This window comes from Dermacentor albipictus, chromosome 1, assembly GCF_038994185.2.
Source record: "Dermacentor albipictus isolate Rhodes 1998 colony chromosome 1, USDA_Dalb.pri_finalv2, whole genome shotgun sequence".
Taxonomy (NCBI): domain Eukaryota; kingdom Metazoa; phylum Arthropoda; class Arachnida; order Ixodida; family Ixodidae; genus Dermacentor; species Dermacentor albipictus.
Genome location: NC_091821.1, coordinates 125,674,546 through 125,688,561, shown reverse-complemented (window position 1 = coordinate 125,688,561; position 14,016 = coordinate 125,674,546). Strand labels below are relative to the sequence as shown.

General features: G+C 44.0%; 1 protein-coding gene across 1 annotated transcript; it reads left to right on the top strand.

The window, feature by feature from the left end:
• The first annotated feature begins 1,219 nt into the window (after window positions 1-1,219).
• Window positions 1,220-2,571, top strand: LOC135917594 (INO80 complex subunit E). The gene has a single exon (XM_065451153.2). It carries the CDS (start codon window positions 1,565-1,567, stop codon window positions 2,471-2,473), a length of 909 nt encoding a protein of 302 aa, XP_065307225.1. The 5' UTR covers window positions 1,220-1,564; the 3' UTR covers window positions 2,474-2,571.
• Window positions 2,572-14,016: the final 11,445 nt, after the last annotated feature.

The following is a 14,016-nucleotide window of genomic DNA, read 5'->3' as shown; positions in this document are numbered from 1 at the left end:
ATAGGTGGCGCTTTTATAACCTGTTCGTCTGCTACGCGGTGGGCGGTTGTGCGGCGTTGTAAGTAGTACTGCAGCTGTTGTGTTACGACGAACTGCTTCTCTAGTTGACGATTTTTGCTAACACAGTGACAGAGATGTCACAAGGCTTTGATCGGTCACTTGGGTCCAAAAGTTGACTCCCCGAACCTAAAAAATGTCGGAGCGTGTAGTCCGCTGCTCTCTAAAATAACGTTAAATAGCCGCTCCTATTGCCTTTTTCAAGAATATTATTATAAATCACATTGTGTATAGAGTTCGCAAAGTACACAACAGTTTTATTCTGCACGTTGTAAAATTCGCTTCTGCGCTCTTTAGAAACTTGAAACCACCGTAATGTTCGACGACAGAATGATTACCACTCATTTTAACTCTTAGAAGTTGTCCGTGAATGCGTCGTGAGTTCAAAAAGTGAATTACGCACACAGCTTCACTGCGTACGTATCTTCAGCACCAGCGTTATGCTGCCGCCGTACTACGCGGAAAAGCTAGCTTTACAGTTTGAAAAGAGTTCCGTGACACGATTTTTAAGGCCTGCACTGCAGCACGTTTTAAAGCACTGGGATCGCTTAATTTTTTGCAATCTTTCTACTGAGCTAGACATCCAACGATATTAAAAACAAGATATGCTCATGTACCTTTCCTTGAAACAGAATTGATCAACCTATTGCACATATCGGGCGGAGGAAGCTTACTAGTGAATACTTTTACTATACTTTTACCAGATCATCTTCCTTTCACTACGGCACACAGTAGTAAATCCTAATGTCATCTACGACATTAGGCTGTCTGTAATCAACTAAAGAAAGCTAGATTATCCTATGAATCTTTTAAAACAATTTTTCCAGTCTCTTAAGGAGGCTAGGAAAGGGAAATTTATGCCGTTGATCTAGCATTGCAGCGGCCACCTATGCTCGTTGTTTACATTTCTTGCACCGCTCATCCTCTTCTAGTTTCGCTATTCAAACGCAAAGCATTCGCAAATATGTCATCTTTTGTATATTTGTGAATTTATTCATTTACCGCCAAAACAAGCGCTTTGTGCCTGCCGAAATGGCAAGACCAGCGCTGAACAGATCGCAGAAGCAGACGACAGCGAACAGGTTATGACTAGCGCCACTCTGCTCGTACGTTCTTTCCCTAGCGGCAAAAGGGGCGAACTAGACCAGGCGTGCTGAAGGAGGGAGATCTGTGCAGGTATGTAGTTCAGTAGGTCGTGGTCGGGCCCACCGTTTCGGTGCAGCGTTGTGCGTGCGTTCTCTGTGGTTGAATTCGTAAAAACTGGTACGATAACGTCGTGGAAAGCCTCGAAGCGTGCGAACGCTGAATTACGTCAGAAGCGTTTTCGAATTGAAAAAGTTCAACGCTGTTGAGAGAATATGAAAGGTATATGCAACGTCTTTTTATCCGAGATGCACTCATAGCGACAAGATACGAGCTTTCATTCACTTGGAAGCGCGGAAGAACTTGAGCTGGGCATAGGAGCAAATGATTTGAAAACATTGCTGACCAGCTGAAATCCTTAAAAATGCCCATATCTGATGAAGCTTCGATGCCAGTTGTGTCATACCGTCAAAAATATCGTAACCTAAAGCGCAAGTTAAAGTTCCTTCTCTACGAAAACGAATGTTTCCAGGAGGAGCTGCGAAAGGCGCAAAGAAAGCTGCTGAAAGTAACACGCGACAAAAGCTTTCTCCTCGACCAGATTCTTCAATATGAGTCTATCGATTCATCATCGAGTGACTCGGATGCGACTGTGTCTAGTGACAGCGACTCCGAGCTTCGTGTTGAACCGCCACCACCGCCTCCCGCAATCAAGAAAAAGAAGCCGTCGGTGACCCCTGTTGAAAGCAGCAACGTCCACCATATTCCTGTGGCTAGCGTGTCAGCAGTAACAGTGCCCAGTGCTACTCCCTCTTGTTCTATACCTATAAAAACCGAAATAACGCCGGGGCCGCTACCGGCCACTAACACTTCCGCTGCTTTGGGTGTTCTGCCTACGCTAGCAGCCAAGTCGGCTGTTTTGATGCCCCCCGGTGCGTCTCTCAATCCGACGGCTGATAAGAAAAAGAAAGTAGCCAGGGCCTCCAAGCCTCCGCCAGCAACAGTGCCTACACCACCGCAGCCGACGTCGAAACCGATTTTGGTCTCTGGTGTTCCAAAAAGGATATTAGAAGCAGCCGATGCACTTTGTGTGAGTCGTCTGGACGGCCACATGACTTCGGAGGAGGTGGAGAGGCACCTGGAAGCAAGGCAGGCACTGCGCGATCTACTTCCTGAGAAGGCTCCGCTCACAGTGCCTGCTGAGCTCTTCAGCAATGAACCACCGGCAGACCTACTGGACGGCGGGCCGCCCTTGCTGGCGCCTGGCACCTCTGTCATGGCCTCCACTGATGCTGAGGGGGATGAGGACGAACTCATCACTGGAATAGCATAGTGATTACATGTATCTCAAGTTGTTAGAAAAGCCATATGTTTTACACACTGACACTGGAGCTATGTAGTGTTATGTAAGATCCTAACTCTTAGTTCGAATTATGCTGCAGTCAACTTTGTACAAATGGTATTTGCCCAGTCAGTGCTGTCGTCTTGACATATGGCATCCTTTGAGGCCATTGCTGGTGTCTCTTAACGGCCTGACATGTTTGAGCAGATTTAGCTGCCCACCTGTGTGAAGTAAAACATTTTCTGTGCTTAAAAGGTTGATTTATATAATATTACTATGTTTACCTTGTGTTTAGAAGTGTTAAGCTAGCTCTGTGTTTCAAGGCACAATTTACTGAGTTAAGGACCAGAAACAACCCTAAGACTGAGCCAGTGACATCCCAAAAATTTAAGAAATGCTCTTTGTTAAAAGTATGCTGTGCATATTCTCTCTGCTTTTATGTTCCAAAAGTTAGGTTCGATGTTCCAATAGACGTCCACCCATGAAATTCAGTTTGTAGCATAAACATGCATATACTGTAATGCAAGGAACATTGAAAATGAATTAGAAAAGGGATTATCCTGGCTTTACATTCAAAGAGCTATTTTATGCTCCCATGAGTGCATAACAAGGTGCATGCTGCAGTTGAGAACATGTGCTACTAAATCCCAAGTTAATCTGTCTAATGGGTATCGTGTATACCTCATGAAAAACAATTCCATTTCCTTAGGTTCGGGAGGTTCATGCCACTGCAACAGCTGAGCAAGACAAATACCCGAACTTTGGTCTTATGAAGAAAAGAAAGGGAGAACAAAGTTTAGTTGACTTGCAAATGTATGCATGTGCCCTTTGAAGTGAATTTGCCATACCTTTTTGGGTTGTAACTGACTGTAGTATTCTGGGCTACACATAACAGCAACCGTGCAAAACACCCTTTTTTGGCAGAAGCAGTCTACATCTGTTGCCACCAGTTCTTTGCATAGACCATGTCGTTTTATGAAGCAAGTGCACCAGCCTCATTTCGCCTGATCTTAAGCTTGCAGAGGAGCATGTGCTGTATTGGCGTAGTAAAATAGCAGCTGATGGCGGGGGGGGGGGGGGGGGGGGGAGGGGGGTTGAAGAAAACTGGGACAGTTCGCTACTGCTTATGGCAGAGAATGAAGTAGTATATGGCCTGCAGAGAAGTTACACTGCAGGGCAAGCAGCGAATTCTTATAGGAAAGTCACAAAATTAAACTGCCATAAGCAGCTTCAGTAACAGATAGCTCATGTATTATTGTATGGTAAAACTGTAGGAAATTATTGGAACAAAAAAACTGATGTGTATCAGAAAGGAAAGCACATTGTTGGCACATGCACCAGTTGCATAATCTGATGGCATTTATTTTAATGATTGAGCTGGTCTCACTTGCTGCATGGATATGCAAGAAAATGTGCGAGCTGAATCTGTGACCAGTGACTGCTGTAAAAGACTCCACAAGTTGGGTTTGTAGTTTTAGAGGCCTATATATATTGCATTAACATGCTGCTAACATTAGCATGGTTCTCCAGCAGCTCTACTGTCTGCAAGGACATCAACGTTTTTGGTGGGGCATGAGAACATGTTTTCCAGTAATTTGCAGTGTTACAAGGCTATCTACAGCAGATTGTTTGCAGACAGTGTAGGCCAACTTGTATCCCAGTGTAATGGAGTCCTAACTCGTGCCCTTTGTGACCTGCACATTTAGCCAAGTAAGGGAAAGGCATTGTGTTGCCTTGTTGTTGATATGTAATATGTTGAATGTAGTATGGTATGTGTAATCAAACTTTTTCTAGTTACTTTTGCCACATGTAACACAATAGATTGTACACAAGTTTGAGGCATGCCGGATACTTTGCGTTTTTTTACATAAGAAAGTGCATTTGGTTTATGTAGAAGTTCAAGAGGGGGCATGTGTGCACAGTGGCATGTGCTCACTGTGGCAGCCTCTGGAGAAGAAAATTTATGCGATGTAATGGCCATGGATTTTTTTGGCACTTTGTCAATGGCCCATTCAAACAGGTTAGCAGTGTGTGATGAATGTTTGGTTACTGTTGCTATTGCATTTTGAAGTTTACAGTAAAGCGGCCAGTTACACCGCTGAGTTTTATAGCAAGGAATGCTTTAATTTTTATGTATGATAGTGGAATATTTTAACAGGAGTGCGATGTTATAAACAGTAAGAGCAGTCACACATCTAGTGTTAATATACCCTGTAAACGTAGGTTGATAGGAACTTGAAATGCTAGTGTCTGTTTTAGTCTTTTGTTTGCATATTTGTGTTTGTTTTATATAACTTGAAACAGTGCATTGTCAGATTGCATATGGCAGATTTTTTTTGCATGAAGTAATTTTATCATGCATCTGCACCTTATTCTTAAAGAGGTCCTGCAATACTTTTTATGGAAGGCGTGGAATGTGTTTGGTGTTAAGGGGCATCACCTCACAAATCCTTTTCAACAAAAAGTTTTTGAATGCACCTTGTATCAACAGAGTAATTGGCAACCAAATGCTGCCACTGCCACACCTTTGCTGCTTTTCCCTCCTTTTTTTTTTTTTTGTTCCTACTACGCTGGAAGCTGCGTGCTGTGCCCAGGTGGGAGAATGCCCACCATTATCTGCCCATCATTTCACCTAGCTTTTGTGTCTGCATGGTTCGGAGATTGTGTGGTGCAAGCTCCTGCTGCACTTCACATATGAAAGGCCATAGTATCAATGTAGTGGTATTGTTCTCCACCACCATGCTATGTTTCTCCACTCTTGCTTTTGAAATGATGCTTGATCATAACGTAAAAAAAACCTGCCCAATAGCCACCATGTTTAATCTTGTGCGAAAGTAAAAAAATTTACACGGGTTTTAAAAGTTTCACTTACTCAAGTAAAATTATTGGCTCCCAGCTGCACATACAGGAATATTATTTGGCTCAAATGTGTGGACTCTTTTCACTGGCAATGTCAAAATTTGCCATGCTCAAGAAGTATTGAAGGGCTCCTTTAAGCTTGCATTGTGAACAGTGATAGCACCCATGCATTGAGTTTCTCCACAGGCCATGCATTGTTTGAAACATCAATGGATTGCAGGTGTGTTGCTGTTAAAAAAGCCCTACATCATTCTCTGCCACTATTTGAGCCCTGTACTCTTGATTTTGAGACATGCTCAAGTGAGCTGTTTTGTGTCACTGCTCGACATTCATTCTCACATGCAGGGCAGTGACATTATCATCTAGCAGTCTCATGCTGCTGAAGTGTTTGTGGGGCTAACTGCCATGCTTAGAGAATGTGTTTGCAGAAAATGTGCTCAGAAATAAAAGGAAGTAACTGGATATAATTGGTTCCAGTCTATGAGAAAGACATAAGTACTACTACTGTGCAGTTCTCTCTCTACTCCATAGCTTACAAGTTTCAGCTGAAATGCTTAATATTTTCGAAGGAGGTTATAAAATAAACTGGAGCAGAGACGATATGCTGAAAGCGGAACTCTGGACACCATCAAACTAGTAGCTTCCAATGTCTTGCAAGAGTCATGCATTGCGCTTAAATATTTGCAGCCCAGACTACATGATCCTTGCTTGAAATGTTGCATCACATGTTTTCTGTGACTAGTCGGCATAGAGAGATATTTGATTGTTCAGCACTGCATCTGCTTGCAGCCAAATTTGGAGTTTAACTGCCAAGAGCATGTTCTCATTATTGCAATAGCAATTATATGGGCACTTGAAGCACATTTGTGCTATTGGAGCCGCTGTGATATTCCGCTATTGACAGCACATGTGTGGCCTGTGTGCTGAGGGTTGGAGGTCGCATGATCTGCTGCTAGAGTGAGGGTGTGAGTTGTGGCAAGAGGGCCGGCACCTTGTTTGATATGCATGTTAGAAGGTATTCGAAAACATGAGCGATGCAGTCTGTTTGGCTGGAAAATTGGTGAAGCCAAGTGGACGCACCATCTATTGCTTTCGTTGGGCACTGACAAACGGCAATGGTTTTCTGCCAGTCTCATCTCAAGTACACAGCAGCCTGTAAATTGCTGGCAGCACTTTTCATCAAACCAGCTTTGAGAGATACTTGGTAGCTGTCGGGGAACTGTTTACTCTGCACAGCAGCAGTTGCCCCGCATGCTGCATTGTTCCAGGAGCTCAAGCACAATTCTAAACCTTGCTGTTACTGTCAATGCTTTGCTCCTCCTTGGGTGGAACTGCCATTTTTGGGGTGTGCAAATATTTGATACTTTCAAATAATGCATAGAACATTGTTCTATTATTCGATGCAGTCCTGGAATGAAATATCGCTATTTTAAAATCTGAATATTTTTCTAATAGCTTTAGAATATGTCACATTGTTGACTGTAGACTATCAAACATGAAATTATGACAAAAATGTGATAACTTCCATGCTATCCACAATGTACATAACATCCTGCAGCATACTGCGTCGCTCGGGTAGCTAGACTTTTCTGCTTAAACCACTATCGCTCTCAAGAAAATTTTGTTTAGACATGACATTTCTATAGTGGGGATTATTTTATTATTTGGTATTATTTATACATGCAGCACCTGTGTACGTGCATCATATTAAATCTGACTTTGTTTCGTTGCAACATACTTTTACAATAGTGGCACCATCTGCTGCGACCATTTGATCTAAAGGAAAAGGGTTCTTTTTTTTTTTTTCATACTGCCATTGTCACACATGACGTACATTTCTGGTTTGGTTGTGAAAATGTACGCGGGTTATTTGACCTATAAGGCTGCCTTTCTAAACTCTATATGATAATGCATGACCACGTATGCTCTGAATAGCCCCAAGTTTGCGAAGAAACTGCTTAGTTGTTCCTAATGCTCCCTTTGTGCTTTTAATAAAGCATGCTTTATAATTTGCAGTGTAAGGACAAACAAAGTTTCAGATGTTACAAGTATACCAGGATGTGAAAATTGTTTGACCTTAATAGCAAGAGGGTTGTACATTATTTGCAAACTATTGGAAAAAAATGTTTAATTTGATCCAATTCACTTCTAGCACTATTTGCCTCTCATTCGGTTTGGTTTACTACTATTTGCATTATATGAACTACTATTTGCACACCCCTGGCCATTTTTTAAGTAGTTGTAGTTTGTATGGTTTCTCTCAATCTTGATGTGTTTGTTTGTTCAAGGTCATGCCATAAAGCTACCTAACTACCTTAAGCAAACTCCATACTTGCATTGGGTACATGTGTGAAGGTAGTCTATATGTTTTTTTTTTCAACACTCGTAGCAGTTGTAACACACTGAGAGTTATGATAAACACTTGCAGTGCAAACATATTTCTGTTAACCTAGTACCACCATTCCTGCAAAGCTGGGTTCTATCTTTGATCTAAGGAATATTGTATATATCTTTGATCTAAGGAATATTGTATAAGTAAAAGTGATCCCAAAGAGGTGGTGGGGGACTCCAGGGTAATGGGAACCAAGAATAATTTTAATGAAAGTGCACATGTGTGGTCCACCTTGAAAACTGCATTTAAGGACATGGCATGTTTGGAAAATAGACAAAAGGCAGCCAAAGCAGAACCTTGGTGCTCCCATTAATAGTGAGAGCTGTTTCTTCGGTTGCCTTCAAACCACACAAATTATTACCAAGGAACAAGGGTGACAAGTAGCAAGGAGCCTAAAAGCAAGTTGTTGCTAAACCCAAGCAGTGGAACAGATACTGATGTTAACGCTGGTACCGAGGTTTTGCTTCACTGGCCCCTTATAATCTAACCGTACAATATATTCTGGGCCAGCAAAAGCATATGGGCTGTGTGCAGATTCATGTTGGCGCTGCACGAGTCTGTCAAGTGTAATGGATGAAGTCTCACTTTCTAGATATCTGAGGTGTCTGCCGCTCCAGTTCTTTTTCGTAACCTCCTTAGGCCTTGCTTACCTACCATGACAGTGCGATACACTGTGATGCAAGCATGATTTGGTGAAAGTGTCGGTGAGCTGTATATATGTGTTTTAGCAAGAGTTCATATATGATCAACTACATACAAGTAACTTGGTTGTGCATGCTATACGTGTCGTGTGCACAAAAGCTGCAGCTGAATTTTCTTTGCAGTAGAATCTGAATGAGTAGGCAATTTTTCTGTCCCTCATTACATGTACATAAGTTCATGTATAACTAAAAAAAGAATCCACCTCAAATGGTTGCTGCCTCCTCTCTATTCCATGTGACACCTGTATTTTCGTGTATAGAGAAGAGTACCACGGTTTTTCTTTTTTGTGTTGTTTTTTTTTCTTTCTCTTTTTTTTTCACTCTTGCTGACTTTCGAAGCCCCTTTGTCTATGTATTCACCTGCACTGTCATGTTCTGCATCTGTGTCAAAATTGTATAGTCGTGTAGCATTGTATTTACGTTTGCATATCTAAATGGTGCTGATGCAGTAACAATGCATGTCGCCCTAAAGAGGTCCTGTAACATTATTTTGACTGCCAATTATTGTATTTTCATAAGTGTTTCTTCCTTACATGATGCCAAGTTAAATGCAAGAATAAGAAATTCACACCCACAAACAGAAATAATTCAATTTAGAACAATAAAAGTAAGCAAATGCCTCAAGAGAGCTTCTCTTTCATTTTTTCACCTGTTCAGTGGCAAAATAAGCTTCAAGTCAATAAGAAACACACCTTTGACAGACATAATTGAAGTCTGCATTTTAAGGGGGTCTCGTTGCCTCAGCTGTCACCTCTTGTTTTATGAGCATAGTGCAGGTGTTTCAATGGTGCTGGTAGATCACGTCAAGTGTGAGCAGAGCACAGCTTTCTAACCCAACTTAATTATGTGTGTGTGTGCTAGAAAGGATAGGTAGAGAGTTTCACAGTGAAAGCTTTGTTGAGGGCTTCTATCGCATGGCCTGCTTAAGATTTAAAAAAAAAATTCTTGGTGGTCACGATACCTGAACCAGAGTCCTTCCAGTCAAGCATTTAAATGCTAGACCAAGCCATATATTTATTGTAAGTAGCATCCAAACATACAATGACGTAGCAAGACCACAAGACAAGCACTGTTTTCTATCAACTGAAAGTTTATTAAATAAAACCTTGCTTATAAGCAAATAAACTTGCAGAAAAAAAACTTGTTCACTCACCATTCTTCTTCAGGCCATATTACTTATTTTAACCCTTTCAAGTTGCCAAATATTTATGTTGGACTTAAAACTTAATTTCACCACATTTCTTTCATCTTCAAAATTGTAAAAAGTGCACAGCTGCAGAATAGACTGAGAATTTTCAATTCTTTAGGAAGTTTTGTCAAGTTTACAGAATATGAAAATTCACTACAGGAACATCAGATATGATGTTCCTGTAGTCTAGTGTGTTTTTCATTTCATGTCTAGCAGACTTGAAAATCACTTATCCAGCCACTTAAAAATTCTGCCTGATGCAACAAATTGTGAAAAACGTTGAAAGAAGTGAACCCGCAGTATACGACAGTTACACCGAGCAAAAATGCCCCACCGTCTACCTTCCCACTCATTTTACGAAAACATTTTGCATATGTTATTCAAACTTCCAGCAGAATTCCAATCAAAACTGTTTCAAGATGTATGCCTATAAGTCAAGCATGAAAAGCTGTACGTGACACATTTTAAGTATCATTACTTCCATCAATGCTTTTGCTCTTGATGCACAATCATGGCATACACAATTGTGTGCACAGCGCCTCAAAGTGTTAAACTTGCACCACAAATATTAAGTCTTTGTAGGTTGTATAATGAAACTGGCTGCAGCGCCTTGTCAAATCTAGTTATTGTTACTACCAAGCACCTGCATAAATAAATGTAACATTGCATTTTTATCAGGCCATGTTGCACTGTGGGCTCAGTTTAACAGAGGGACTAGGGAATCCAGCCAATTGTGCAAGCTCTGTTCGATATGGACCATTAATCAGCATCGGTCAAGTTCTCCAAACACAACCACTCGCAGTCGCATTCCAATCATGGTGCGCAGGTGCACTTCAACCATACTACCAGACCTGCCAGACAGGTTGGCTGGTACGCCTGGTATGTGCGTTCATTGTGTCGTGGGTTACCTAGTCCGCCCCATATTTCCAGCTGACGAAGATGAATAGGGACACCCTAAACACGATGCTTCGTAAGGCAACGAAGCAAGCACTGGGCATGCCCATATACTCGTCCACGCAAAGACTGCTAGAAATGGGCGCCCACAACACGGTGGAGAAGCTCATCGAAGCCCACCTCTCTAATCAGAGAATCCGGCCCAGTCACTCAGAACACGGACGAAACGTCCTACGCAAGATAGGATGGCAGATCGAGCCAGTACCCATGAAGACAGCCCTTCCGGAAGACTGGAAGACAACCATTCAGACCAAACCCCTTCCCCAGAACATGACACTGGGCAAAGACGAGAGGTGTACCGCGCGAGCCAAAGCCATAGCCCAGAAGCTGGAAAAGAACCTCAGGGTCCTCTACGCGGACGCCTCGCTCCGAAAACACAGTGACCGTGCAGCGGTGGTGGTTACGTCAAAAGACAGGCTGATTGTCAGCGCGTCCCTGAAGACAATAGACCCCGCAGTTGCCGAAGAAGTGGCCGTGGCCCTTGCACTCGCACAGCCGAGCCTGGACACCGTAGTCACCGACTCAAAGACAGCCTACAGAAGCTTCCGCAGGGGGGTAATCTCCGCGGCCCGAGCCATTCTATCCAAGCACAAGCTTCCGGAAAGAGCCATAGAGCTCGTGTCGGTCCCAGCTCACTTGCAGGTAGCAGGCAACACCATCGCCGACTACCATGCCCGAGAAATGTCAATCCGGGCCGAGCACGAGCCGGAAGAGCTACCGCACCCGGTTACCAGCTTTCGGGACATTACCCGGATGTACCGAGAGGAAAGGTGCAGACTGCCAGAACTGCACCCCAAACATACCAGGCAACAACAGATGATCCTGCGTCGAGCGCAGGCGGGATTGCTTCTGCATCCCGTACTGATGAACCGCACGTACCCTGCAGAGTACGATATGCTCTGTTCTTTTTGCAGAAGAGAAAAGGGCACCCTGCAGCACGTTCTGGCAGAGTGCACAGAACTCAAGACCCCCCCTCCTCCCCTTCCCACCAACACCCCCAATCCCCAACCCCTTGAGTGATGGGAGATCTTGTTACCAACCCCGCCCTACCGATTCAGCTCGCACTGACGGACAGGGGCCAAGAGCTGTTGGGAACAAATGGGTCCCGCAACTAGGGAACCACCTTGTCTGGTGCCTGCGTGCACCACCGATTTATTTCGGGCCCAGTAAATGTTGCATCATCATCATCATTGGCTATCCTGCCCTCACGTGCTGCACATGGAGCTTTTGTCTCCCCCTGCATGATTTTTCCCAAAATGGCAGCTGGTAGCCGGTACGGTTCGAGGTAGTTGACCCCCGCAGCAGTGGAAGGGGACGACTCGTCCACTCCAGCTGAGCAACTTCTAGGCGAGGGGGCAACGCCGGATGGAGGCAGCCATTGCAGGACAGAGCGCAGGGAGTGCCCCCATAGGCCGAACATGACACCACTTGCACGGACTCTGCGATTGGATGAACATGACGACATTTGTACAGGCTCAATGACCACATGAAAATGACGTGACCCTGGCGGACTGAAGGGGTTATAAGCCAGAGAACCATCAGGGAGAGAGAGGCTTTCTTGCCACGGGCTGTAGCATACGATTTGCTGCTGGTCATTGATGAATTTTTACTGTTGTTTTGTTCTTTTCCTGTACATAATGTAAACAAACCTTAATTTCTCTAAGTCCTCAACTTCGGCCAACTTTTCTTTCAAGGAACCCGTATGGGTTTCCTTTGTAGCAATTGCTACGAACGGGTGGATGTCCGATTTTTCATTTATTAATTACTTCTCTCCACCTTGCGGGTTTACGCAGAACTACTACGTCAAACACTTGCCTTTGCTTCGTGTGTTGTCTAGAAATTCACTTCGCCCTGCCATCTGCTAGCCGCCTGGTTAGCTCAGATGGTAGAGCGGCTGCCCCGGAAAGGCAGTGGTCCCGGGTTCGAGTCCCGGACCAAGACGAATTTTTCTTCAACTCTGAGGCTTGTCTTTCGAGGAACCCGTATGGGTTTCCTTTGTAGCAATTGCTACAAATGGGTGGATGTCTGATTTTCCCTTTATTAATTACTTCTCTCCACCTTGTGGGTTTCCGCAGAGCTACTATGTCAAAGACATTGAACATTTTATCGCTCAGAGACAACAACATCCTGAAAAATCTGTAGGTAGTATGCAGAGAAAGTGGGAGGAAATCACTGGCAGATTTTCATAAACGCCGAGGAGATGAGTAGCGCCTATTAGGTTAGCATCACGTTCACAGATGAACGAGAAGTGTTAGCTGTTAACGATGCCTTAGTGTCAACAAAGGCCGTTGAAGGCTGTAGTGAGTGCGACGAGGTGCTCACTGTAGGTACGGCTAAGCCAGCTGTGAACGAACTGGCACAGTCATCGCGTGTATACATCGCAGGTATTGTTAACAAGGTTAATGAAGTTCACAGTACCACTGACCCGACAGACATGAGCACCCATGTCGAGTCAGGGCTGTGTGCCGGAGCATAGTGCAAGCTGGATGACGTAGTTGAGGGCAGTTTACAAGAGTGCGAGCAGCGTAGCTCAAAGGCAGACAACTGCATTGTTCAGGGATCAGTAAAGTTGTCCACCAGTCTGGCCAGTCGAAAGAGTGGTGAATCAGGTTACGAATAATTGAGACTGCGGTTGAGACAGCGATCGAGACAGACGAGCTGTCACAGTGCGAGCTGGACAATGCAGTAGAGGGCAGTTCGCAGGAATGCAAGTTGCTTAGTTCGAGTAAAGACTGCTGCATTGTTCCAGAGTCGGCTAAGCTGTCTGCCATTCAAGGCAAAAATAGAGATGGCTTAATTGAAAATCACTCAGACTGTGCGGGTGAGACTGATCTGGGCCGATGAGATGTGTAACGGCCAGCATGAGGCGCCAAAAGATGGTATGAAAGTAAACATTAGAAAGAAGCATCAGAGAAAGCAACATTGTAAAGATCTGAGTGCGGCAGAGTGTCTGATGCAGCCTAAGAAAGTGAGAAAAACAGCATGAGTGGAGCGGGGTGCGAAGAAAAGAAAGGTGCGATCGCTGTTGACAATGTTTTCCACTCAAGCGTGTCCGGGCCACCGGATCGAACGAGTCAGAAAAACATGTTCTGCGCAAATGCAGACAAAGGGTATGGGGCAATTATGTTCCCTGTCGTTCCGTCATTCTTTTCGGGGTGCAGCATGCATTGTAAAGGAACACAACGTGGCAGGACGAGACAAGGTGGTAGGGAGACGCGACATGGTCAGCCAAGATCATTATGAAAGCATGTCACCAGGACACAAATTGGCAGGGGACTGTAACATCTGGAAAGAGCTGATGGGTTGCCAGACCTTTTTTTGTTCTTGGATATACAGAATAGCTTTCAAGGTGCCATCACTTCGAGTATGGCTCAAAAGTATGTGTCTGTCGTAAGATAATCAGAACGATAGACAGAAGGAAAGGTCCCGTAGAAACAAT

Bases quoted from the DNA above. Each gene is read 5' to 3' on its own strand.
- LOC135917594 (XM_065451153.2), top strand. From the start codon at position 1,565: ATGCCCATATCTGATGAAGCTTCGATGCCAGTTGTGTCATACCGTCAA.